Source organism: Schistocerca gregaria, chromosome 6 (genome assembly GCF_023897955.1).
Source record: "Schistocerca gregaria isolate iqSchGreg1 chromosome 6, iqSchGreg1.2, whole genome shotgun sequence".
In the NCBI taxonomy this organism is placed as follows: domain Eukaryota; kingdom Metazoa; phylum Arthropoda; class Insecta; order Orthoptera; family Acrididae; genus Schistocerca; species Schistocerca gregaria.
In genome coordinates, this window is record NC_064925.1 from 253,500,435 (window position 1) to 253,526,583 (window position 26,149).

General features: G+C 37.1%; 1 protein-coding gene across 1 annotated transcript in view; it reads left to right on the top strand.

The window, feature by feature from the left end:
* LOC126278437 (UBX domain-containing protein 1-like) overlaps positions 1-4,796 on the top strand; it is a 73,172-nt gene extending 68,376 nt beyond the window's left edge. Inside the window, exon 7 of the mRNA XM_049978553.1 lies at positions 4,342-4,796. Within this exon, the coding sequence (XP_049834510.1) occupies positions 4,342-4,388 (47 nt within the window). The 3' untranslated portion in view covers positions 4,389-4,796. The remainder of the gene's footprint in view (positions 1-4,341) is intronic.
* Positions 4,797-26,149: the final 21,353 nt, after the last annotated feature.

Here is a 26,149-nt window from a genome sequence, read left to right on the forward strand (position 1 = left end):
GGTGCACAACAGTGAAATTCACAATCATGCTTGTCAGAAATACTCTATTGCTGCTATTTAATTGCTCTGCTTATAGCTAATATGTATGCATATTAACGTTTCTTATTTGTGTGTTTGCGCTACTTACCAATGGTGTTGCTATTGGCTGACTTCATCACATGTCCTATTGCTCTGAATATCTGCTGTCATTGGCTGGTGAGATTGTGTAAAATGGGTGACAAAATCGTGTTGCAATCTAGATTTCAGTGCTTCAGAAGCTGCCATGCTGTATTTGGTGGAATGTGTGTGTACTTTCGTAATACGAAAATATGCACTGTAAATTTTGTCGTACATCAACGATCTTTACAAAATGTGTTGTTTCTTGTTGGGTTTCATTTCCGAAAGTGTCGGGAAGTTCTTTGCTGTATATAAAGCCTTCACTATTCAAAGGATTGAAAAGTTTGTCACTAAACACAGAAAAAAATTACTTTCCCCCAGGGTAAAGTGAATTTTTGCTTGGGAAAAAGTGTGTTTTTAACCGGAAAATCCAGGAAAAGTCCTCCCCCCTCCTCCTCCCCCACATATACATCTGTAAAGTTAACATACATTTGGTTCTACTTCTATGTTAACTGACTTGTCAGTTCTATCTGTGGCATTGTCATACATGAGTCAGATGGCTATGAATGCCAATGAAAGGTTGAAAGTAATAGTCTATAGATTTTGTAGTCATCAAATTCAGCAGCAAAAGACAAGTAATGTCCAGAAACACTATAAGGGGACATTGTATGTGCTATGCTGCCAATGTTAAATTATTGAATTTTGTGACCCATTATCTTGGAAACTTTAGACCAATTTACAATTTTCCACAATTATTGAATGCACCTTTCTAGATACACTGAACTAGAATTATTACTTAAATTGTATTGTGGGATATGTTATCCCCCCTTTTTTTTCTTCAAACACACACTTTTTTGACAATTTTGTAAATAAATGAACATAAAACAAAACAACTCAGGATATTTTAATTATTCTAGTTGAGTGTTGAACCTCACACTTGGCATGCTGTGAAAATTTCATGTCTCTACCATCAGTACTTTTTTTTTAGAAAAAGGGTCTTTTATTGCAAAAAATGTAGTTCAAAGATATTGAAGTTTTAAACTTTTTTTATTACAAATTCTTCTACAGACTTACATTTCTGTGTCTTCTTCAGTGACACAACAGCCCAGTGCTTGCCGCCTCCTTTTCTTTCTTGCTTGTTTTGTCATTTGCTGAGCAGATAACTCTGCTTCTCGTACACAAAGCTCATCCAGTTCCGGCAGTGCTTTAGATGTGTTCTGTCCAAATCTTACCCCCCCTAACTTCTCCAGAACTTAATTCTTTCATAGTCCCCACCAAAAATTATTACAGCATCAGGCACTGCTAACTTTAGAGTCATAAGGCCAACAAATACATTTTTAGGCACACGACACCACACACTGTTTTTGAAGGACTCATTCACATTCTGGGTCTTCCCATGTAAACATTTCTTTAGTAGCTCAGAATTTGCCAAATCTCTGTGAATAGGTTTGATTTCCTCTATTAATGCCGAAGGAAGAGAATGTTTATGCGTAAATTCATGCATGGTGCCAGAAAATACAGCTTGCCTATATTTACACCAAGTGTTTGGTGGAGGTGGACACAAAGCATGACATGGCTTTTCATCGGTTGATGTTCAATGAAAGAAAGTGCTCCACACAGTTCTTTTCAACTTCTCTAAATTATCACAGTTATCTCAAATGGCCTTCCCATAATATTCCTGTAATTCATCAATTACTTTGTCCGCTAGTCTTCCAGCATGTTTTACTGTCTTGCCATCAGACAGTTTTGTGTTACCCAGCTTGGTTTTCAGGTTACGTAGACATGTTCCCATCCTTTTTTTGACATGTCCTAAAAACTCAAGTATTTATATAGGAACATCATATGGCTTACTGTTTTGTACTGCAATGAAAGTCTTGCTGTCTCCATCACCTAAGTAATTCACATATCTGACACACCTCTCCTCCTGCGAACGCTGGAATATGTACTCTCCTTTTACCTCCATTCCTCAACTTGTGCCATCATAATTTTTTATACACTGCTGCTTATGAAGTAATCTGTTCTCCTGGTCCACTGTACAACCTTGGCAATACTTACTGTGAACTTCAAAATCCATAACTTTTCCAGTGTCAATACCTATTGCAGATGTAAAACCATTTTTAGAACTAAACCCACAGCAATGCTGATGTCTGTGTCACCCTCATTTTGTTCGACAGCTTCTGATGCAGCAACCATTGAATTATCAGCCACAGCAGTCTCCAGTTGCTGTTACATATTTTGTATACGTAGAAGGTGGTTTTGGCAAATTCAACACAGTGCAGAGAACATTACCAGCCCTTGCAGCTGAACCAATGCACCTAAGGCCATAGAACAGTCTCTCATTAGTTTCATACAATGCGTTACATGAACAATTGATGAAGTATGAAATGCTTTTTCGTTTTTGCACTTCTGAATTTAATTATTAATTTAGACACAGCACCAATTCTAGCTCCAATATCCTCATAAAGTTTAATTCACCACCACAAAGACAGCAAGAGACGGTTTCAGACAGAACTTGTGCAATGATTTGCACATCAATAATGACGGTGTCCATAGTATCATTACTTTTATCACCGTTACCCATTTCTAAAGTTACTTTCCTTTTTGATGCACAAGGGGGCTTGGTCACTTCAGAAACATTATTGTGGTTTCCTTCCCTGCTACCACATGTGTTTTCAAGTACTTCAGAAGAAAATGCAGGTCTCACATATCTGTTACCCACAAATTTGGGTTTCTTGAAGTTACTTTTATGGTTAGTTATTTTATTTACATATAAAAAGCAATAGAAGCAGAACAATTGCTTACTACAAAAATAGCCGATAATCATACTACTTTCAACGAAAAATAGTATCAGAAACAAAGGACTGATTTGTTCATTCATTATGCCAACTTCTGAGACGTGGCAGTAGGCACAAAACAAAGCAATTCACAGCTTTCTAGACTGTATAGTTTCCAAAATACAGGTGCTCGACTGTGGCAGTATATGCGTAGCCGCAAAATTTGACAGTCACACGTCAATGTTAAAAATATTATGTGAAGGTCTCACAATTGTCTGATTTTAATGTATTATATACCAAAATGTTCAGGAAAGTCCAAAATACATTATGGACTAGAAAACAGAAAATGTCAAATTTCAATGAATTTCATGTACAATCGGAGATGCATTCAGTTAATGGGTGGGAAAGTGTTACTGCTATTCGACAGAATAATCATTTTTGAAAGCTCAAATACAGCCAAAAGAAGAGCCTTTCAGAAGAAAAAGGAGTTGAAGTTTTTGCAAAAGCTAACATTCCAGTCACAAAGTTCCCAATCAGTACTTTCTTTTTAAAAGTCAATTTCAAATAACAAAGGCTTTTGTGTCTTCACTTTTAAATTTGTGTGTCTAGTCATTTACCCCAAAAGAATGCAAACTTTTGCCAAAAGTAGATGTTACAGTTTCTGATACCTAGTAATTTTGTACATTATCCATTGACAGTACTGATATTTCTCCTTGAAGATAAGTACTAGACAGCATGTAAATGTCCAAGTGGTGGTGGTGGTGGTGGTGGTGGTGGTGGTGGTTGTAGAAGAAGAAGAAGAAGAAGAAGAAGATTGACTGACACCAATCCTGATACAGTGCTTTTCCGAAGTGTTCTGGCTAGTGCCTATTCAGAACTGGGCAGCCGAGAGGCAAATTGTGTGTCATATTCATTCTTTTCTTTTCTCGTCTCAGATGTAGCCTCATTGTCTCAGATTTATTCTCACTGCCAGGATCGACTCAGCATCTTGGTAAATTAGCCATAACACCACAACAGTAAGAGGCCTGCCATCTTGGTTCAGTGATCTGCTGGTCTGCATTGGAAGGATCCTAACTTTTATGGATGCAGCCTTCTTCTAATCCTGCTTCTTGTGCATCAATTTGTACAAAGAAATTAACGTGAATTTGTCTGTACGGACTAAACTAGAGCCAGAATATGTCTTTAGCTTCTTTTTGACACTGTGTTGGGATGTGCTTGTCTTTCCATTGTTTCAACCACGTATATTTGTGGGTGTTGTTAATATGCTATAGTCCACAAATAGGCCATGCTGTTCTTATTAATGTCCATAAAACATGAAGTTTTCCCTCTCTAAATCACTTTATTGGATCCAAATAGTATTATGGGAGCTACTAATTGAAATATCTAAGCACAGTTACTAAGTGACTACAAAAATTAACATATTATTTTCATGGATAACATGTTTCTAAAAATCATTTTATTCCATTTCTAGGTCTAGTGCCTTCTGCTGTGGTCATTGTTTCACGGGTGCAGCATTAACACCAAAGCCATCTTCAAGCAGCTGTACTCTTTCAAGCTAATTCCATAAATGGAGATTATATATTTATGGTCTAATGCTGTACATTTGTTTTAAATATGTATTTTGTTACTGTATATGTCTTGGCAAGTTAAAATAAAAATGGTTGATTTTTTAATGTCATTAATTTTTCAAAGTTACAAGTAGTTGGCACACTAAAACTTGTTACAGTACACTTTGTTGTGACGATATCTTCCTGCCACTTCAAATTGTACAGATGTTTGTATTGTCATTTGCTGTAATTAATCTTTTCTTATAAAACAGAGCTTCAAATGTTGTTATTCTTTTATGATTTTTATAAAATAAATTACTGCAAGAGACTGAACATGTGAAAAGGCCTGAAAATGCAATAAACTGTGAGATACAGTAAATATATTGGTTTGATTTCAAAGATATTTTAACTGTGGATATATCCAACAAAGGTAACCACTCAGTCTTTTGGTGGTTGAACTATTTTACAGACACATAACTAGCTTTTGAGCTACTACTGTTTGTCAAGAGCAAATGCACATAAGCACTCACTCTCGCTAATGCACACGCCTGTAGCTGCATCAACTCTGGCTAACAGCAGTTTGAAGGGGGGCTGAGGTCAGGATGGAAGGTAAGTTGTATGGCTGAGAGGTATGGTAGAGGGGGCAGGTTGCTGTCAAAAGATGCAGCAATGTTAGAGTGGTTGTGAGATAGTTTCCTTACTACAAGAAGAGCAGTAACTAGAAAGTTAAATCTCTGTGGTGGTGGTGTGTGTGCCTATATACGACATGTCAATCAGTTAGAGATGGTTACCTTTTCTCATCTTTATTGTTTACATTATGTAGTTTCCATTATTGCAGTGAAAAGGAACATTATTTTTCCATGTTATCCTAATAATATTCTGCTTAGCTGCCTGGCTTAAAAATATTTGATTCAATTTTTTCCCAAGTATCAATGACATATGTGTGTATTAGGCTGTGACTTCAGAAAGTAAGTTCTTTAGGCAATTGGATCAACTGGATACAATTACCAAGGGAAAGAAATGGAAGTAAGTGTTGGACATATGAATGTGAAGAGAGGAAAAAGATCATGACCTAATCACCTACAAAAAATACCAGGAGAAGCAAGTAGAATAAAAAGTTGGAAGAAGTGGCCAAGGATTTAAAATAAAGAAGATGAAGTCAGGATAATAGCTTTACTTCATGCAAACTATTAGCTCTAATCAAGACATAAAAATGCACTTCCATTAATTATGTGTAACACTGTTGTCATCCAAAAGGCTGAAACCATGGTAAATACACAAAAAAAATCATTATTCCAAGACTGAAGCAATGGAAGTTTGGAGCATTACACTAGTGGACAATGAAAATTTTAAATAAATAATTTCAACTATCTTGTATATTTGCATCTGCCAAATCAAAAATTAAGTCAGAAATATTTTTAAAAAAACTTTTTTCTCATTTATTAGTGTAGGGTGCTGAAAACAGTGATTGAGAGAATTTAATTGTGTCAACAGTTGATATAATTGCTTTAGGTGGTTGTTGTCTGTGATTTCGGGAATGACAAAAACATGTAACAGTGAACTTTCCCTCATGATAATGGCTTTCCCACCCCACTGAAACTTTGCTCCAACAGTGGATAAGCAAAAAGATTTGTTATGGACAGAAAATGTTTTGCTCAGTTGCCACAGGAGTATGAGCTTTGTTTAATGTAGTGTGTTCTTCAGCTGTGAATTGACAAGTCTAGGGTCAGGTAATAGTATGTTTTCTGAAGCATTGTGTTTCAAAAGGAGGAACATGTCTTGCAAATGTGTAGATGATTAAAACAATTTTTCTTATGTTTGTGCCAAACTCACTTTAAAAGTTACAGAGGTGAAATTTGACTCTTCAAATTAAAAGAGTTTACAAATGTTTATTTAACAATAAAACAGACAAGAATAAGTTTGGGCCTCCAGAAATCTTTTGTGCCAAATGTGTAACATAAAAATGGACCCCTCATATACCTTTTGCAGTTCCCATGGTATGGTGCGACCCTAGGGATTCTGTTTGACAAGTATATCTGGAATTAGTTGGAAGTCTAAACATACAGTTAAATATTCATCTCTAAAATCAGCAGTTCATCCTGTGCCTCATGGAACAGGCCCACACCAGCTCCAACTGACAACAAAAATGTGACCAAAGATTTGATTTAGAATGCACTGACAACATTGGTGAAATAAAACAGAGTGACCCAAAAATTGGCATTTGTTCAATGACCCTTCAAAAATCAGCTTGAAAGGAGTCTTGCTACATAATGGAAATAATCTTCCATCCATTCCTAAAGCTCATGCAGTTGGTACGAAGAAAAGTTGTAGGAATACACATCTGTTATGCAGTATCATATATGATGGCTATTCATGACACATGTGTGGAGATTTTCAAGTGATAGCAATTCTGCTTCTATAACATCTTCGCTGTGCAAAATTGTGCTGCATCTTGTGCGTGGAATAGCAGAGATAGAAGCAAACATTATACTAAGAAAAGCTAGCCATAGAGAGAGTCATTCAATCCAGGACAGGCAATTGTTGTTCATCAACCTGACAAAATTTTTCATCTCCATTACATATCACACTAGGTTTGATTCAGAATTTGTGAAATAAGTGGATGGTGATGAGAGTACACATCTGTTCCTAAAAACAAAGTTCCCAGAGACCAGGGGAATGAAATTGGAAGAGTGAATATTTGTTGGTCCTCAAATTAGGGAACAAAAGATTCACTGTTTGGATGTCTGTTAAATATGCAAGAATCAACTGCATGTTTCTGTTTAAAAATATTGTAAACTTTCTAGGAAACGGCAGGTTTGGCCATTAGAAGAACTAATCAGCAAGTTGATTGAGAAGTATCACGTCATGGAATTCAATGACATTATGTGTGGAACCAGAAGGAGTGCACTGTTTGGAATGCCAACTGTCGCAACCAGATAACCGATACATTGACTCGCTCTAATCTGAACAGCTATTCTGATTACTTCTAACTTTAAGCATTAACAGGGTAGTGCAGTGGTTAGCACTGTGGACTTGCATTTGGATGACTGTTCAAATCCCTATCTAGCCACACTGATTTAAGTTTCCAGTGATTTCCCTAAATAACTTAAGCAAATGCAGGGATTATTCCTTTGAAAGGGCAACACCAATTTCCTTCACTGTCCTTCCTAAATCCAAACTTGTGTTCCATCTCCAATGACCTTGATGTTCACGGGGTGTTAAACACTTATCTTCCTTCCTTGTTCTAACTGTAAGCTGTTAATCAGTGTGTGAAAACTAGAAACAGACCATTTGCAAAAAGACCAAGAATTTTGTTCCCACTGTGAGTCAGGCACATGCACATAGCTACTCTTTTGTGATGTGTTCTGTGCTTTATTGCAGGTCAATAGCATTCTTCTGGTAAATATTAATTTATTAATTCATCTTCTGATAATCTTCCTCACTGTAGCTAAGGTAAGCTCATCTATACATTCTTTTGATTTCTTACACAGTTCACTTTTTTTTAAGTCTAACTGAACCAATTGTTAAAAAATTGAAAACTTTTGTCATTTAAAATATTTAATTCTGTAAAGTTTTATCAGTGAGGTAAATTGCCAATGTGCGCTAGAAAATGTAATTGCCTGTAAACCAGTGCTCTGAAAAACAAATTAAACCTGTTGTCTGAGTGTCTTCTCTTTTCATATTTTTTTTTTTTTCACAATACAAGTCTAAAATGTTACAATCAATTTTGTTAACAAAAGGTACATGTAAACTCTGCAAGCCACCGTATGGTGTGTGCTGGAAAGTACTTTGTGTACCACTCTTATTTCCCCATTTTCCTGTTACAGTTGCGAGTGATTTGCGGGAAGAACTATTGGTGGCATTCTCTGCATGAGCTTAAATATCTCTGATTTCATCTTCACAGTGTTTTCGATCAGTTGGAGGAAGTAATATATTGGTTGATTTTCTTCGGAAAGTATGCTTTTAAAACTTTAACAGTAAACCATATTTTGATGCAGAATGCATTTCTTGCAGCATCTTCCATGGGGGTGGCTAGAGCATGTCCGTGGTGCTTTTGCACCTACTAAATTAACCTTTAACAAAATACACTGTTCTTCTTTGTATCTTCTGTTTCTTAAATCAGTCGTATCTGGCACAGGTCCCAGAATGGTTAGTAATATTTAGGTGTTGTTTGAATGAGGGTTTTGTAAACTCTCATGTTTGTGGGTGTACTACATTTTCTGAAGATTCTTCCAGTGCATCTCGGTTTGGCATGTGTCTTATCTGCAGTTAGTTTCATGTGTTTGTTTCACTTTAAATAGCTCCATACGCATACTCTAGAATTTTATGGATATCTCTTTATGCATACTCCTAGATATTTCATGGATGTGACTGCTTCCAGTTATTGTTCTGCAGTCATACAATAATGGTTTTTCTCTGTAAACTTATGTGCAATACATTTGAGGGTCAGTTGCCACTCCTTGTGCCAAGTGTAGATCCTCTCCAGGTCTTCCAACATTTTACTACAATTTTCCGGCATTGCAACTTCTCTGTCTACAACAGTGTCATCCACGAAAAGTGTAATGGACCTTTGACATTAGGCACTAGGTCATTTATATATACTGTGAAAAGTAATGGCCTGATGGCTTTGTCTGGGTTATTAATAACTGAGAGAATCTTAACCTTCACACTTTTAGTGCAGCATGTGTTAAGAGTTTCACCTGTGTAGTACAGTGTAATATAATTCACATACTGCTGTGTAGAAATAGGCTTGTAATGCACTCACACATGAAACTAACAAATTTTTCTACCTTTCCTTTGGCACAAGCTACACATTTTGTGAAACTGTGAGATCAGTCTCATTGCCAACAGCTGCAGTGGGTTAATACTGTACGTTTGGCAGTTAAGAGGTTTATTATTATTAATGAATGATAAAAGAAATCAAAAAGTTAGCAGTCAAAAATGTTTTCCTGTGAATTACATTTGTGCATAGTCCATAACATTTCAGTCCCATATGCAATAAATTTCTGTATTGGAATACAAAATGTCAGTACTAAAATTAAACCCAAATTGTCTTTGAAATATTTTAGCATGTTCTCTGCTGACACATGCAGACAGTGTCATTCTTAAGTAGTTTGTACTTCTGTTCTCAATTAATTGTTTGGTATAAATCACCAGAAAATAATATTCATTTATTCTGCTTATGTAACTCATAAGAGATGATCAGTGTTATCCCTACACAATTTTTAACCCTGAAGAAATTTGGTTTCTCACTTGTGATCTCATTAGGAAAGACATTATTGAAATGAGTTCTCCTAATGCCTGTTAGCTCCATATTGCATATGGAAATTTTTGATTAAATAATTACTTATTTAATAAAGAGTGTATCACATTTAAATGTGTAATAATAGACTATACATTTCTTTTTGTAATATATCACTCTTCCTCTGGCTTTGAAATAACACTTTCCATTAGTTTAGCGGTTTTATGTAACATTTTCATCTTTTTTTTTTTTCTTGTCAATTATCCTTTATTTTTTATCCCCTCACATGAGGAATTTTACATTGTCACTGTTTTATTTTAGTTGTACTAAAATAAAGGAAGAGAGAAACAGACTAATTTTCCTGGTAAATGTGGAGTTGAGCAGATACGAAGAGAGGTACAATCAGATAAAGAGTTTTGACAAAATAAAAAAAGTTAGTCTCTAAATAGGACGGTGTACCCTACACTAACTATTTAACATATCCAGTTGTTTTATATTTGGTAACTGAAGAAACCTTCAGAAGCCAAGATAACTAAAAAACATTTTATTGGATGAGCGATTTTAACAGGGCTGTGCTGTCATCATTGGATCTTATTCTTTTTGAATTCAAATAGGGGTAATGCAGGAGTAGGTTTAATAATGAATAGGAAAATAGGAATGCGGGTAAGCTACTACAAACAGCATAGTGAACGCATTATTGTGGCCAAGATAGATACGAAGCCCACACCTACTACAGTAGTACAAGTTTATATGCCAACTAGCTCTGCAGATGATGAAGAAATTGAAGAAATGTACGATGAAATAAAAGAAATTATTCAGATAGTGAAGGGAGACGAAAATTTAATAGTAATGGGTGACTGGAATTCGAGTGTAGGAAAAGGGAGAGAAGGAAACATAGTAGGTGAATATGGATTGGGGCTAAGAAATGAAAGAGGAAGCCGCCTAGTAGAATTTTGCACAGAGCACAACTTAATCATAGCTAACACCTGGTTTAAGAATCATGAAAGAAGGTTGTATACGTGGAAGAACCCTGGAGATACTAAAAGGTATCAGATAGATTATATAATGGTAAGACAGAGATTTAGGAACCAGGTTTTAAATTGCAAGACATTTCCAGGGGCAGATGTGGACTCTGACCACAATCTATTGGTTATGAGCTGTAGAATAAAACTGAAAAAACTGCAAAAATGTGGGAAATTAAGGAGATGGGACCTGGATAAACTGAAAGAACCAGAGGTTGTACAGAGTTTCAGGGAGAGCATAAGGGAACAATTGACAGGAATAGGGGAAAAAAATACAGTAGAAGAAGAATGGGTAGCTCTGAGGGATGTAGTAGTGAAGGCAGCAGAGGATAAAGTAGGTACAAAGACGAGGGCTGCTAGAAATCCTTGGGTAACAGAAGAAATATTGAATTTAATTGATGAAAGGAGAAAATATAAAAATGCAGTAAATGAAGCAGGCAAAAAGGAATACAAACGTCTCAAAAATGAGATCGACAGGAAGTGCAAAATGGCTAAACAGGGATGGCTAGAGGACAAATGTAAGGATGTAGAAGCTTATCTCACTAGGGGTAAGATAGATACTGCCTACAGGAAAATTAAAGAGACCTTTGGAGAGAAGAGAACCACGTGTATGAATATCAAGAGCTCAGATGGCAACCCAGTTCTAAGCAAAGAAGGGAAGGCAGAAAGGTGGAAGGAGTATATAGAAGGTTTATACAAGGGCGATGTACTTGAGGACAATATTATGGAAATGGAAGAGGATGTAGATGAAGACGAAATGGGAGATACGATACTGCGTGAAGAGTTTGACAGAGCACTGAAAGACCTGAGTCGAAACAAGGCCCCCGGAGTAGACAACATTCCATTAGAACTACTGACGGCCTTGGAACAACCAGTCCTGACAAAACTCTATCAGCTGGTGAGCAAGATGTATGAGACAGGCGAAATACCCTCAGACTTCAAGAAGAATATAATAATTCCAATCCCAAAGAAAGCAGGTGCTGACAGATGTGAAAATTACCGAACTATCAGTTTAATAAGCCACGGCTGCAAAATACTAACGCGAATTCTTTACAGACGAATGGAAAAACTGGTAGATGCAGACCTCGGGGAGGATCAGTTTGGATTCCATCGAAATGTTGGAACACGTGAGGCAATACTGACCTTACGACTTATCTTAGAAGAAAGATTAAGAAAAGGTAAACCTACGTTTCTAGCATTTGTAGACTTAGAGAAAGCTTTTGACAATGTTGACTGGAATACTCTTTTTCAAATTCTAAAGGTGGCAGGGGTAAAATACAGGGAGCGAAAGGCTATTTATAATTTGTACAGAAACCAGATGGCAGTCATAAGAGTCGAGGGGCATGAAAGGGAAGCAGTGGTTGGGAAAGGAGTGAGACAGGGTTGTAGCCTCTCCCCGATGTTATTCAATCTGTATATTGAGCAAGCAGTAAAGGAAACAAAAGAAAAATTTGGAGTAGGTATTAAAATTCATGGAGACGAAGTAAAAACTTTGAGGTTCGCCGATGACATTGTAATTCTGTCAGAGACGGCAAAGGACTTGGAAGAGCAGTTGAATGGAATGGACAGTGTCTTGAAAGGAGGATATAAGATGAACATTAACAAAAGCAAAACGAGAATAATGGAATGTAGTCAAATTAAATCGGGTGATGCTGAGGGAATTAGATTAGGAAATGAGACACTTAAAGTAGTAAAGGAGTTTTGCTATTTAGGAAGTAAAATAACTGATGATGGTCGAAGTAGAGAGGATATAAAATGTAGACTGGCAATGGCAAGGAAAGCGTTTCTGAAGAAGAGAAATTTGTTAACATCGAATATCGATTTATGTATCAGGAATTCGTTTCTGAAAGTATTTGTTTGGAGTGTAGCCATGTATGGAAGTGAAACATGGACGATAACTAGTTTGGACAAGAAGAGAATAGAAGCTTTCGAAATGTGGTGCTACAGAAGAATACTGAAGATAAGGTGGATAGAGCACGTAACTAATGAGGAGGTATTGAATAGGATTGGGGAGAAGAGAAGTTTGTGGCACAACTTGACTAGAAGAAGGGATCGGTTGGTAGGACATGTTTTGAGGCATCAAGGGATCACAAATTTAGCATTGGAGGGCAGTGTGGAGGGTAAAAATCGTAGAGGGAGACCGAGAGATGAGTACACTAAGCAGATTCAGAAGGATGTAGGTTGCAGCAGGTACTGGGAGATGAAGCAGCTTGCACAGGATAGAGTAGCATGGAGAGCTGCATCAAACCAGTCTCAGGACTGAAGACAACAACAACAACAACATATTATTCTTCACCTCATGTTGGCGTGTCAAAAAGTATTATGTACAAACATAAACGTAACTATATAGCACCAATTGCAATTAGTCATGATCACTAATAGGTGGCAACTGACAGAATAGTGTGAACATGATGACCTCAATGTACCCGGTGTACCGGTATGAAATGAGCATTCTTTTGTGAAAATGAAACACTAATTTTGAATTGAAAAGTAAAAACATTTTATTCAAAGTACTGACCATTGCTTTCTATAAATTTTGACCACCTTTCTGGCAATTTGTGGACACAATGCCAATAGAAATGTTTGTTTTTTGAAGCAAACCAATCAGACGCCCAATTTTCGACTTCTTCGTAGGAATCGAAGTGTTCCTCAGCCAATGCGTGTCCCATTGATGAAAACAAATGATAGTCGTAAGGGGCCAAGTCTGGTGAATATGGTGGGTGGGGTAGCAGCTCCCAGCCAAGTGTTTTGATTGTATCCTGAACCAGTTTTGCTTTGTGTGCAGGTGCATTGTCATGTAAAAAAAATTACTTTGCCATGTCTTCTGGCCCATTCTGATCTTTTTTTCGATCAATGGATAGTTCAAATTGATCATTTGTCGTCGGTAGTGATTAGTATTCACAGTTTCACCAGGTTTTAGAAGCTCATGATACCCCATACCAGAGCATACACAGAGCATCGTCTTCATTACCCATGATTTTGTGTGTTTATGATTCTTAAAATAAATCCATTTTTCATTGCCAATAACAAATCGTTGCAAAATTGATTTTCTTTCATGTCTTTGAAGCAAAATTTGACACATGGTTTTTCGGTTTTCCATCTGTCTTTAATTCAATTCATATGGCACCCATTTTCGACACTTTTGGATCTTTCCCATAGCTTTCAAACGGTCAGAAATTGTTTGTTGTGCAACATTTAGCATTGCTGCCATTTGCTTCTGACTCAAAAGTATCATCGTCATCCAATATTGCTTGCAATTCGGCGTCTTCGATCTTTTTTGGTGGTCTTCCACGTTCTTCATTTCTTACATCAAATTAATTATTTCTGAACTGTTGAAACCATCTTTTGCATGTTTACTTCTCATAGAGCATGATCACCATATGCCTCGACAAGCATTCGATGTGACTCTGCAGCACTTTTTTTTCAAATGAAAACAAAAAATTAATGCTTTTCGTAAATCATTACTTTCTGGTACAAAATTCAACATTGTTAACACGATGAAAACATACGATGTTGTTTGTTCCATGACTTGATGTATACTAAATATCTTTGACAGATGTCATACCAACCAACGAGGGGGGGGGGGGGGGGGGGGGAATTAAGGCTCGTTCACAACAAATGTTCCCTATTGACACATTTGTATCTTAACGCTCTTTTCATACCAGTACACCTGCTATGCTCACGTGACTAATGTGTGGTGTAGGTCTTCATGGTAGTGGGAAGTGCATATGCATGTGAAGTAATTTGTAACACTGGTGGTTAGTGTGTCATGATGACAGTGTGGCCCTGTTGAAATCAGTCATCCAATAAAATGCTTTTTTAACTATCTGGCATATGAAGTTTTCTTCTGTTACCATGCATTGCAGATCACCCCAGACTGACCATGTTAGGAATATATACAGAAAAAAAACATGCTTCGTCCACTTTTCTTCAAAAATGAGTTACGTGTTCCATGAGATGTAGGACTCCATGTCATATATGTTGCTGATCGATCATTGCAATGATATAAATAATCCACACAGTATAACTGATTTTTCGATTACGCATCCATGGAAAGAGAGTTCTAATGTTTCTTGTTACAGGGAATAAATGTGCTTTATCCAATGTTGTGTATCAAGTTTTAGATTCCTCGTGGATTGGCAAACAATGTTGAAGCAAAAAATAGAGAATCTTCCTTTGTTGTGCATTGTTGTTACTAGTAAAAACCATTGCTTTAGTTTGAGACATTCTGTTTAGTAATGCAAGTGTTGTAAGAAATTCATTTCAGTTTTAATAGTTTTTATTGGATGATGAAAGATGGAGACCTTAAGATTCTAATAGTGTTAAGAAAAGGGGAGTACAACTACAAATGAGTTCGGTCATGAAGAAATTAAGGGTTCAGTCACACAAACTAGGAGAAGGCCACAGCTGTAACAAAGTATTTTGAGGTGGTAAGTAGCGATAAGGTAAACTGGAACAATCGTTGTATATGACAGGCCTCCTTACAACACTTCACAGAAGGCAATCAAGAAAGAATGAAGATGAAGCACAGCTTCAAGAGAGGCATTCTTAGACAGAAAAGTCTCCATGGCAGTATGTGGAGTGTGTGATCACATTCATTCATTTTAGTTTAGGTCAAGTCATTATCGAAATCACAAGATCAAGAAGGTGTAGCCCCCAGAGGAGTGTTTCATGAAAAAATTGCATGGAATGTTCCACGAAAAATACCCAAATTTTGACATGGTTATCCAAGGACTGATACATGCTTAACCTGCAATAAGCACACTGCTCAGGTGAAAGTGCAGAATTCAGTGTTACCTGAAAATTTTGACAATGACATGAAGAAAAAGAGTATTGAAAGAAATTAATAAGATAACCATTGGCTAGAAAACACACAAAGTCAAAGCCAAAAAATTTTATTCCAGAAATAGAGAGGTTTGTTTAAGAGGCCAAAAGTCAAATACAGAAGGATCTGTGTGTACTACCAAAAGAATGTATACTTATCAAGCATAAGAACTTGCGAAATCTCGTGTAAAAGGCAGTTGTCTGTTTATTCATTAAATATTACTCAGCTTTCAGATGCAGTTTAAGTGTTCTATACTTACACTAAAAATGTTGGAAAAGAAGGGGCTAGTAAAGTCGTTTCTTTTTAAATTACGTTGTGACAAAATTATTGCACAAGAAAATAAAACATCTTGAAGTTCTTTGTGATTTGTTTTCAGGCCATAGCATAAATTATATTGTACCTAGGTATCTTAATTATCCTATGAGTGATCTGAAACTTTTGGAAATGGTGAAAGTAACTTCTCCTATTAGAGAAGACACTTTTATGGTGTATGATAAGAATATGGGACTGATTAACACATTAGCAGTAGCAGAAGTACCAAATAATTGGGAGCAGATCACATTTGCAGCTCAATGTAAACCTAAGCCATTTAATGTTGTGTCAATTAACATTTGATACAAAATTGGGAGTCACTTATGAAGAAGAAATATTTGAAAAATATCCATTCCTGACAAAGCTTGTCAGAGAGGTAGTCATCACAAAAAAACATCCCCCTCTTTTCCAACATTGAGAAACATATAATGGAGCTCAGATTTCATTGGTGGTGAGAGCTTCACTTTGACTTGAAGAACAAGTGTGGAGAATACCAATCTTCTATTTGCAGGGGTAAAACATAATAAAACAATAATAATAATTTGTTTTTACCAGTCCTCTGGTAACATCAAAAGAAAAAAGTAACTCCAGGTTTCGAAAGATTGTTGCAGACAAGAAGTAAAAGTGCTCTACACAAACCTTTCACATTGGGTCAAGAAGCGCGTGTTGGAACAAAGTAATGCTATTTTCTTCCTATTACCAACTTATCACATGAAGTTAAAACAGCAAATAAAAGCTGCTTTCCAAGAAATGTCTTTGTTTCAAACATTGTTTTTCATTGCGAAAAAATCTTACACACTGTAAAGGAACTGAAAATATTGTGATTTAATCGCAGAGGTGCTGAAAAATTGTTCCAGTGACACACCAGAGAAATATCTGGTAAACTTTTTATCTTTGAGAGACATAGGAGCAATTTCGCCCTTCGTTTTTTATTTCTTGTATGAACGACTACCCTTTTGTTCTGATGGGCTGGTGGGATGTCGTACTGTCTAATTACTAGTGTGTGTGTGTGTGTGTGTGTGTGTGTGTGGTAAATGAATGAGTTAAAAGACGCAAGATGTGTTTTATATTATTTTCATCGCACAACAAGCCTTATTCCCATGCCTATGGAGTATTTATGTTAAGCAGAGAAGGCGAGTTTTAGATGGAACCGAAGATCTTCAAAACGGCGCTGCTCAACAATAGAGGTACGTGATTGTGCTCTCTACTTTCCTTTCGTGGCCGCTAAAATTACTTCCGATTCGTTTTGCCGAGACATTCAGAACCTGCAATCTTCTTTTTCTTATAAAAATACTAGTCCGATGCAAAAGAAATACTCTTAGATTTAAATAATTGCCATTCTTTTACCCAGGCCACGGGGAATGATAGAACGTACGTGCCTCTACTCTGAATGTACGTTCGCAATCTCCGAGTGTGTTACGACGAAATTATTTCACAATGAAAATTTCTCATCAGACCGCAACCACTCGCACGCGAATGTACGTACCCTCTGAATGTATCTAGTCAGTCACGCGCGTTGTTCAAAAGCTTTACTTTTAATATTCAGTGGATTACATTTCCGAAATTAATTTTTGTTTATGCTGCAAATCGTACTTCACGCGAAGTATTTATTACGTAAGTTACAGGCTCAATTTAATAAAAAAAAAGATTCCGAATAATAGAAATAAAGAATAACAATCAAACAAATCGAACCTAAATAAACAGAAAGAGGGAACGTTACAATGGCGACCGAGTGCCATGACCATAATTTCAGTAAAAATCAGTAGAATTGTTAGTTGAAATATTTAAGCTTTTTTCTTGCCATCCATTATTGCCACTACAACATATTGTTTCTGTTGCATGTCATGAGAGCTACGTACCAGAAACGAAAAACCACATGGAAATTACTAATTTTCGAAAAAAAGTTTGGACCATTTAATGTTAATTCTTCTCACTACAAAACCGTCAGAAAACACACGTAAGGTAAGAACAACAGCACTAATCCGCTTTAGTTGAAAGTAAATGTGGGACAGTTTTTTTTTTTCATTTTTTCGACACCCACTGCGTAGAACGCATCAATTCCTTTTTCCAAATTCTTTTCCATTTCTTTTTAATTTACGTAAAAATTGCATTAGTTCATTTTCTATTATATGTAAATGCATCACAAGATGGCGGACAATTTTTATTGATTGAGCGCGAAAAAAGTAAGAGTCATTTATCAGTCTTCTGTTTTGCCAGAGACATATTTTACTGCGTGAATTTTCACGGACGAGTGCAAAGCCATCTGTGATTTATTTACGTGTAGTACGAGCTGTAGTGATAGTGAAGTTCGGCTGCACGCTGTTTTGTGTTGTGAATCGGCATGGTGAAACTCAGATCTCAGACAAAAACTATGGATAGTTCGTCAGATGAGGAATCAATAGTCCAACCCTTACAAAACTTTGAGGCCGAAAGTACTGCGAATACCGAAAACACAGTCGCAGCGACCGGCAGTGCTCAGTCGCAGGCGACGGGCGACAATATGTCGACTACAGAAACAAATACGAATACTGACAATACACAAGACCCAGTAGAAACAGACCTTATACGCATGTTTAGAGAGATGCAGACAAATTTAATGTCGCAGTTTGCAGCTCAAGTTGTAGAAAATGTTGCAGCACAAATGCAAGCTCACACAGAAAATGTTGCAGCTCAGATAGGTACTGTTAACACACGAGTAGAAAATGTTGCAGCACAAATGCAAGCTCACACAGAAAATGTCACAGCGCAGATAAACGCTGTCACTACCCAGATAGCCAGTGTAACGACACAAATGGACAAAATAGACAATGACGTGAAGAACCTGACCGACATGCAAAATAATCTGACGACTCAACTGACCCAGTTAAAAAGAGAGGTAGCAGATCAAGTGATAGAGGTAGTACGCGAAGATTTAAATTACATGAGCCAAGACATTGATAACTTAAAGTCCACAGTTAAGGATATGCCAGAACAGATCCGTACCTTAACCGAAAATTTTGAAGCTATGAGTTTTCAACAGACCGAGCTTAGTGTCAAAATGCAGGAGGCTGTAGACCAAGTTGATGACATGACGAAACAACAAAAACAGCAGTTTGACGAATTTTTAGAGGAAAAAGACAAACATATCAACCATACATTAGAAACAGAACTGAAAAAAGCAATAACTAACACTGTAGAACAGGTGTACACTACACAAACCACGTCTGCAACTAAACTTCAAACTGACCTAGCTCAGTTACAAAAGACTCTGACACAGGACTTACCTGACTGGAAAAAACATGTAGACGAGCAACTAAAGAGTAAACACCATACACAGAACGAAAGAGAACAACATTCAGAAGAGGAATTTGATGACAGACGCACAGGTAAGAGTGACGACGCAGCAGTTATCTTTATCCCGATGTACCCATGTTTTCACCAAACCAAGGTCGTTACGGTAATCAACATTACCGCGACGAACGAGAGACACCAGACAACCGAACCAACTTTGTCGGCTGTTCTGTTAGAGGAAAGCCTTATAAAACACAGGCAGTTTCAAGTGTTTATCCCAGAAAAAAAATCCGTCCACCCGGTAATTTTTATAAAGTCATTTAAGAATGTGTTGCCTAAGACCTGGTCTGAAAAGCAAAAAATACAGTATGTAACTGGATATATTCAAGGGGATGGTGCCCTATGGGCAATGGAAATGTCGGAAAATTGTCAGACATTAGAATAATTTGAAGCTGCATTTTTATCTAAGTATTGGTCCCATGGTGTACAAGAGAGATTGAGAAAAGTTCTGTTTAACCCGGAGCCATACAATCCAAAATTTGGATCACTCCGGAAGTATTTTGAAAAATACTTAAACAAAACGCGATTCTGGGACGAGCCCGTCACACACACAGACGTACTGCGCACCCTGAAGGCAAAATTACCGATCAGTATCAGAGAAAAATTAGTACAAGTACCAGAGAGCAATCTCGAATATTTCCTATCTGTATTAGATTCTATCGATTTAATTAATGAAGATGCTAGGCAAAATCAAGCCTACCAAAACAATTTTCGTGGCAGCGGTAGCAACCAGCTTATACAGTGCCAGCCGCATTACGGCGTCAACAATGTAGCGTGCGCGGCTGAATCGCGACCAGCTTTTATCGATCGCGCCCCTACAGCACAGACGCCAGGCCCGAGTTCGGGAGGAAATTACAACTGCTACAATCAGACCTGCCATCCGCAATACAATAGAAAAAGAAAAAACGGGGATAGGAATTTTTCTGGTTATTCCGGTGACCGAAAACGTAACTGGTACAGAAATGGCAATAGGAACCAGTGGGGAAATAGTTATAATAATTTCCAGCCTGAATTTAGCCGCAGCCACACGGGAGATCATCAAAGTAGGCAGTGGCAATATCCTGCTAACAGCCAAGCCTATCAATCAGAAACGCTAGGTGACACTATTCCGCTAAACTCAGGGCAAAACCATGACAGAAATACTCAACTAAGGAGCAACACGTCAGGGGTAAGCATAATTGAAGTCGCAAACGAAACACAAACAGATATGAACCGTGGAGCGTTAAACTAAACATGGCCTCATTGTGCTCCCCAATGTTGGCCATAGACTGTCGTGGGGGCGATCCATGCTGTCATGAAAGTAAATTGCTCAGGTACCAAGATGAAACGGATATGCGTGATTTATTGACCAAGGAGGAAGAACCACAGTCATGTGAAGGAAAATAATGAATGGGTAAACCCTATCCCGTCTTTTCCTAGACAACCCGTCGCCCTAAATGAAAAAATAAGGCAAGTATTAATCTCTATCACACAACAGGCCCAATGCCGAAAGAAGCATTATGATAAACGGCTACATGGTGTTACCAGATTTACAATCAGAGAAAAGGTGTTACTCAAAACTCACGTGAAATCTTCCTTGCTAGCTAAGAAAAACACTAAGTGGAAAATGAAATATACTGGTCCGTACGTAATCGCACATATTCCGCACGACGGTTGTTATTTACTAGCATACCCTCACAGTGGTAAGATCAAAGGACTGTATGCACACAGAGACTTAAGAAAATTCTACTATAATTAAGTATCATACGTCATATCTAATAATGCACAAGTATAAAATAAGTTACTGTAAAAAAAAGGAACGAGCACGATTAGGATAAAGAAAATACATCTTATGCAGCTAAGTGAATCAGAGCATTTCACTATTTCTGTTTACATTTGTCAGTGAACGTGGACGCAAGACACAGGTAAGCTAGGACATACACGTCAGTTGGTGACTAGCGATGTTTAACACGAAGTGTACTTGTAAGTTTTGACGGAATGTTTTTTGTTTGGTCACAGTGGTATTTTAGTTTTAAGTTTATGTACGGAGGTATCTGGAGCGAACAATCGGCACAGACCTCACAGCAAAATAGATGTAAGTTATTTATTCTTTTTTTTTTGCCACTTGTGTATCAAGGCAGTAAGGTACAGGGGAAGTTAGAAAGAAAAATATTGGACTCCCTAAGGTACAAAGTTTAAATTTGTGACGCAAGTACACGATAGGTTGCTGAGAAAGTATTTTGTGTCTTTGACGTATCCACACCACGAGTTTTTATCTATAAATATATCGCACAAAACACGACCTTAATTTTTTTTGTATGCTGCAATTATAAAAAAGGATTCCTAACTGCTAATGAAAGTGTAGGGTACTATATATATATATATATATATATATATATATATATATATATATATATATATATATATATATATATATATATATATATACCATACGCACAGTAACTTGATCTAAGAAAAGTGCACCTAAAGATAGGATACATGAATAACAACTTGTGTGATCTTACTGTCATACAGATAATTTTTTTTTAACTTTATATACATGTTTGAATGCAAGTACGATGTTGAGATACAATCTGTGAATGTTAACTGAAGCACACATAACACCGTCCCTTATAAAAAAAATAAAGGAGTATGTATAAGGTAAGTTACAGGTAGCCAACTAGCCAAAAAAATGAGGTAACGCCGAAACAAACACAATTATTTACAGGTGGCGCTCGGCGAGATACTGCGAGACTTCAATCGGCGGGGAAAAGTCATGAAGTTACATTAATGTCACTATGACTGACGATTGACGTAATAAAACATTACCAAGATCACTGAGAAACACACTACGTGATACCCAGTAACGCCAAAGAATTTTAATAATCTATTTTTTTTAGTATGAAAATACGAAGGATGTACGCTGACTTTAGAGGGATGCAGTACATTGATTATATTTTTTAATGTGTTTATAATATTTTGACCAATCTGAGCGGAAGATATTTGATGGAAGGAGAAGAAGTAACACAAATATGAACACAAAAAAAATAACACCATATACGCGAGCACAGACTTTAGAGGCAGTAGCGCACAGCAGCCAAGCTTCATTATTAATCTGTTGTTTGTACTACCTAGCAATTTATGTATAGTGATTTATTTATGTCTGTTTACTCATTTCCTATTATTATTTTATTCCTTTATGTTTATGATGTGTGTGTACCATGCGTTGTTACAAACTTGGGTGACGAAAGGATGAAAGAATCCCCCCTCCCACATAGTAACTCGCGGGTAGAGAATGAACAAACTTTGCCTCATTTGGAGACAACTTCTAAAAGCACTTATAGTGCGTTCATGTCCTAGTATTGTTATTTCAATACATAAGTGCATCAGTAGCACGACATAGAATAAAAAAAGTGCTGTTGTTCTCAAACGTGTTCTCCTATGTTCTATGAGATGTCAGGCAGTGTCACGATCGCGAAATATAGTATTAGAGGCACGTACTTTCTGAGAACACAATCACCTACCAATTTATGTAATAAAAATGTTATGAGCAAAAAGGTACGCCGACAAGGTTCAGTAAAAAATCGCTGGAACAAATAACGAACGTGGGCATTTATCATAAAAGACAAGCTAGTGATATCATGAGCTACAGTTTTGTTTCTGAATGGACAGGACAGTGTGACAATGTTATTCAGTGTCAGTGACCTGTGAGCTATATGCAAATAGACAAGTGAAAATACGTTTCATATCACGAACCTTTTCCTTCGAGGTAAAAGAGACATAGTGAATCGACGAAGACTGCGGCGGTACAAGTGTTTGTGCACTACATAGGACAGTGTGCCGTTGCTAGCCAAATAGTGAAGTGCAGTACTTACCTTTGTGCAGTGGACTTCGGAGGCACCGAGTGGTCCCTTCCCACAGCCAAGGTGTACAGCAAGTGGAAACAAGTGCGGTTGGTTTTTTTGCAAACTCTGCGAACACTGCACGAGACACTGAAAAGTTTGGACCGAGACGCGCGGCATCGCTTTACGGCGGTGGGCCCGCGCAACTGCCGAGTTCCACACGGCGCGCAGCGCGCCACCAAACTGATTGTTGCGAGTGCAGTTATGTGCATATGACACATTATTGGCTAACGGCATAACATAGAAGGACAATTTAAATGCAAAGCAAAATCTACGTTTAAATGGACACCCAACGAAGTGCCAAGACATGTAGAAACACAGATTCCTGAAACCCGAAATAAAGTCTGACTACCCCAGCTCATGATTCACGCCCCACGTTACCTTTGAACAACGCCAATGTTTATATGTATATATATGTATTAGTATTAAGTTAGACTAAGTATTAATCCATGTGAATTTTTGTTTGTTACATGTTTATATTACCCATGACGAGACAATAGTAAAATACGGAAAGGATGTCACTAAGCAGATCTTGGCGTAGAAGAGAGAAGCAGTGGAAAGCAGAACCAACTCTAAGCAAGAGCTAACGCCTCTTGCTGCCCCAGACACGACTATTTAACCCACAATCTAGATCCGAACACTCTAATAAATATGTGACTTTCCTGAAAAATTTTTTTAATAAAAAAAAGACTTAGGAATTATGAATTTTATGAGCAGCAAGTGTAAAAGAAGACTGTTTATATAGCGATAGACTATGTATAAAACAATGTAATACCTTTGTATAATGCGATGTACCAAGAAATAATAAAATAATTTTGTGTATACAATAAAAAAAAGAGAGAAGAAAGAAGGTAATAGGAGGATGTAACAATTATCCAAATGTGATGATTTTGTGTCAAGGACGATGTAATAATTTTGTGTGTATAGTATGTAAGTTTATGTGTGTTTTACATGTGTTCTGTGTATCCTTATATAAATGTTTTGTCCTCATTGTTATGTGTCAAAACTGGCATCAAAACCATGTTTGTAGAATGAAGTGATCGGGAGAGAGACACTGAGAGTGCAATCCCATTACGTGTGAATAACAGTCAAGGACTACCAGTGTGCAAAGTGTTTGGGCTCATTGCCCGCAAAATTGACATTTCTTCAGACAATTCGCCCAAGGGGGCGATGTAAAGGAACTGAAAATATTGTGATTTAATCGCAGAGGTGCTGAAAAATTGTTCCAGTGACACACCAGAGAAATATCTGGTAAACTTTTTATCTTTGAGAGACATAGGAACAATTTCGCCCTTCGTTTTTTATTTCTTGTATGAACGACTACCTTTTTTTTCTGATGGGCTGATGGGATGTCGTACTGTCTAATTACTAGTGTGTGTGTGTGTGTGTGTGTGTGTGTGTGTGTGTGTTAAATGAATGAGTTAAAAGACGCAAGATGTGTTTTATATTATTTTCATCGCACAACAAGCCTTATTCCCATGCCTATGGAGTATTTATGTTAAGCAGAGAAGGCGAGTTTTAGATGGAACCGAAGATCTTCAAAACGGCGCTGCTCAACAATAGAGGTACGTGATTGTGCTCTCTACTTTCCTTTCGTGGCCGCTAAAATTACTTCCGATTCGTTTTGCCGAGACATTCAGAACCTGCAATCTTCTTTTTCTTATAAAAATACTAGTCCGATGCAAAAGAAATACTCTTAGATTTAAATAATTGCCATTCTTTTACCCAGGCCACGGGGAATGATAGAACGTACGTGCCTCTACTCTGAATGTACGTTCGCAATCTCCGAGTGTGTTACGACGAAATTATTTCACAATGAAAATTTCTCATCAGACCGCAACCACTCGCACGCGAATGTACGTACCCTCTGAATGTATCTAGTCAGTCACGCGCGTTGTTCAAAAGCTTTACTTTTAATATTCAGTGGATTACATTTCCGAAATTAATTTTTGTTTATGCTGCAAATCGTACTTCACGCGAAGTATTTATTACGTAAGTTACAGGCTCAATTTAATAAAAAAAAAGATTCCGAATAATAGAAATAAAGAATAACAATCAAACCTAAATAAACAGAAAGAGGGAACGTTACAACACAATGTTTAACATAAAAATGTACTTGTATCTGCAATATTTTCTATTCCACTATTTACGAGTAGCATGTTTTTCCCTTGTAACACAAGACGTTACTTTACATATCATGCCAATACACGGTGTCTACATGTAATGAAAGTTGTGAAAATGACCAGATAGTCATGAAAGTAATGACATTGAGTGGGTGGTCATGCATTTTGTTTTGTGTGTGTGTCAGTCAGGTGTGGTTCTAGAAAGGAGTAGTAAGTTAATGTTGATCCCAAACATGTTGTATTCAGTAGTCCTTTTAATGTACCATGTGACCAGTATGAAATGAGCATTTTCTTGTGAAAATAAAACACTAATTTTGAATTGAAAAGTAAAAACATTCAAAGCACTGACCATTGCTTTCTATACATTTTGACCACCTTTCTGGCAATTTGTGGACACCACGCCAATAGAAATGTTTGTCTTTTGAAGCAAACCAATCAGACACCCAATTTTCGACTTCTTCGTAGGTACGCCTGGTATTCATCAGAATTCTTAAGAGTTTTGTCTGTAGGGGACATATTTGTCCGTCTGTTCAAGCCATGTTAAATCTGCTATTGAGATTTGCAGGTTCAGATGGAGAAATTTGGAGGTGTGGCTTCATTGAGTTATAAGTGGATATTTTCAGAAATGAGTGCATAGGTATTTTACAATGTCTGTATCTAAAAGTTGTTGAGAAGAGTTATTTGAAATTAAATTAGTTAAAGGTGGCTGACATTTATCACCCTGAGTCACAGTTATGCAGAGCTCTAGTCTGAGAAATTCTCAACTGACAATTGTGTGGGCGAATTTGTGTCAAAAAACATATGACTCCATCAACAGCTGACACAGTGAAGAGAGAATACTTTAAATTTTGTGAACGTTCTGAAAAACAACTGAAACAATTCAATCCTAAGAAGGATAAATTTGATAACTTTCTGGTGAATTTATTGCAAAGTACAAACCATGACTTCATCAAGTTTGTGCAGAAGTTGTTATGCAAGTTTCATGGAAATGCTGCAG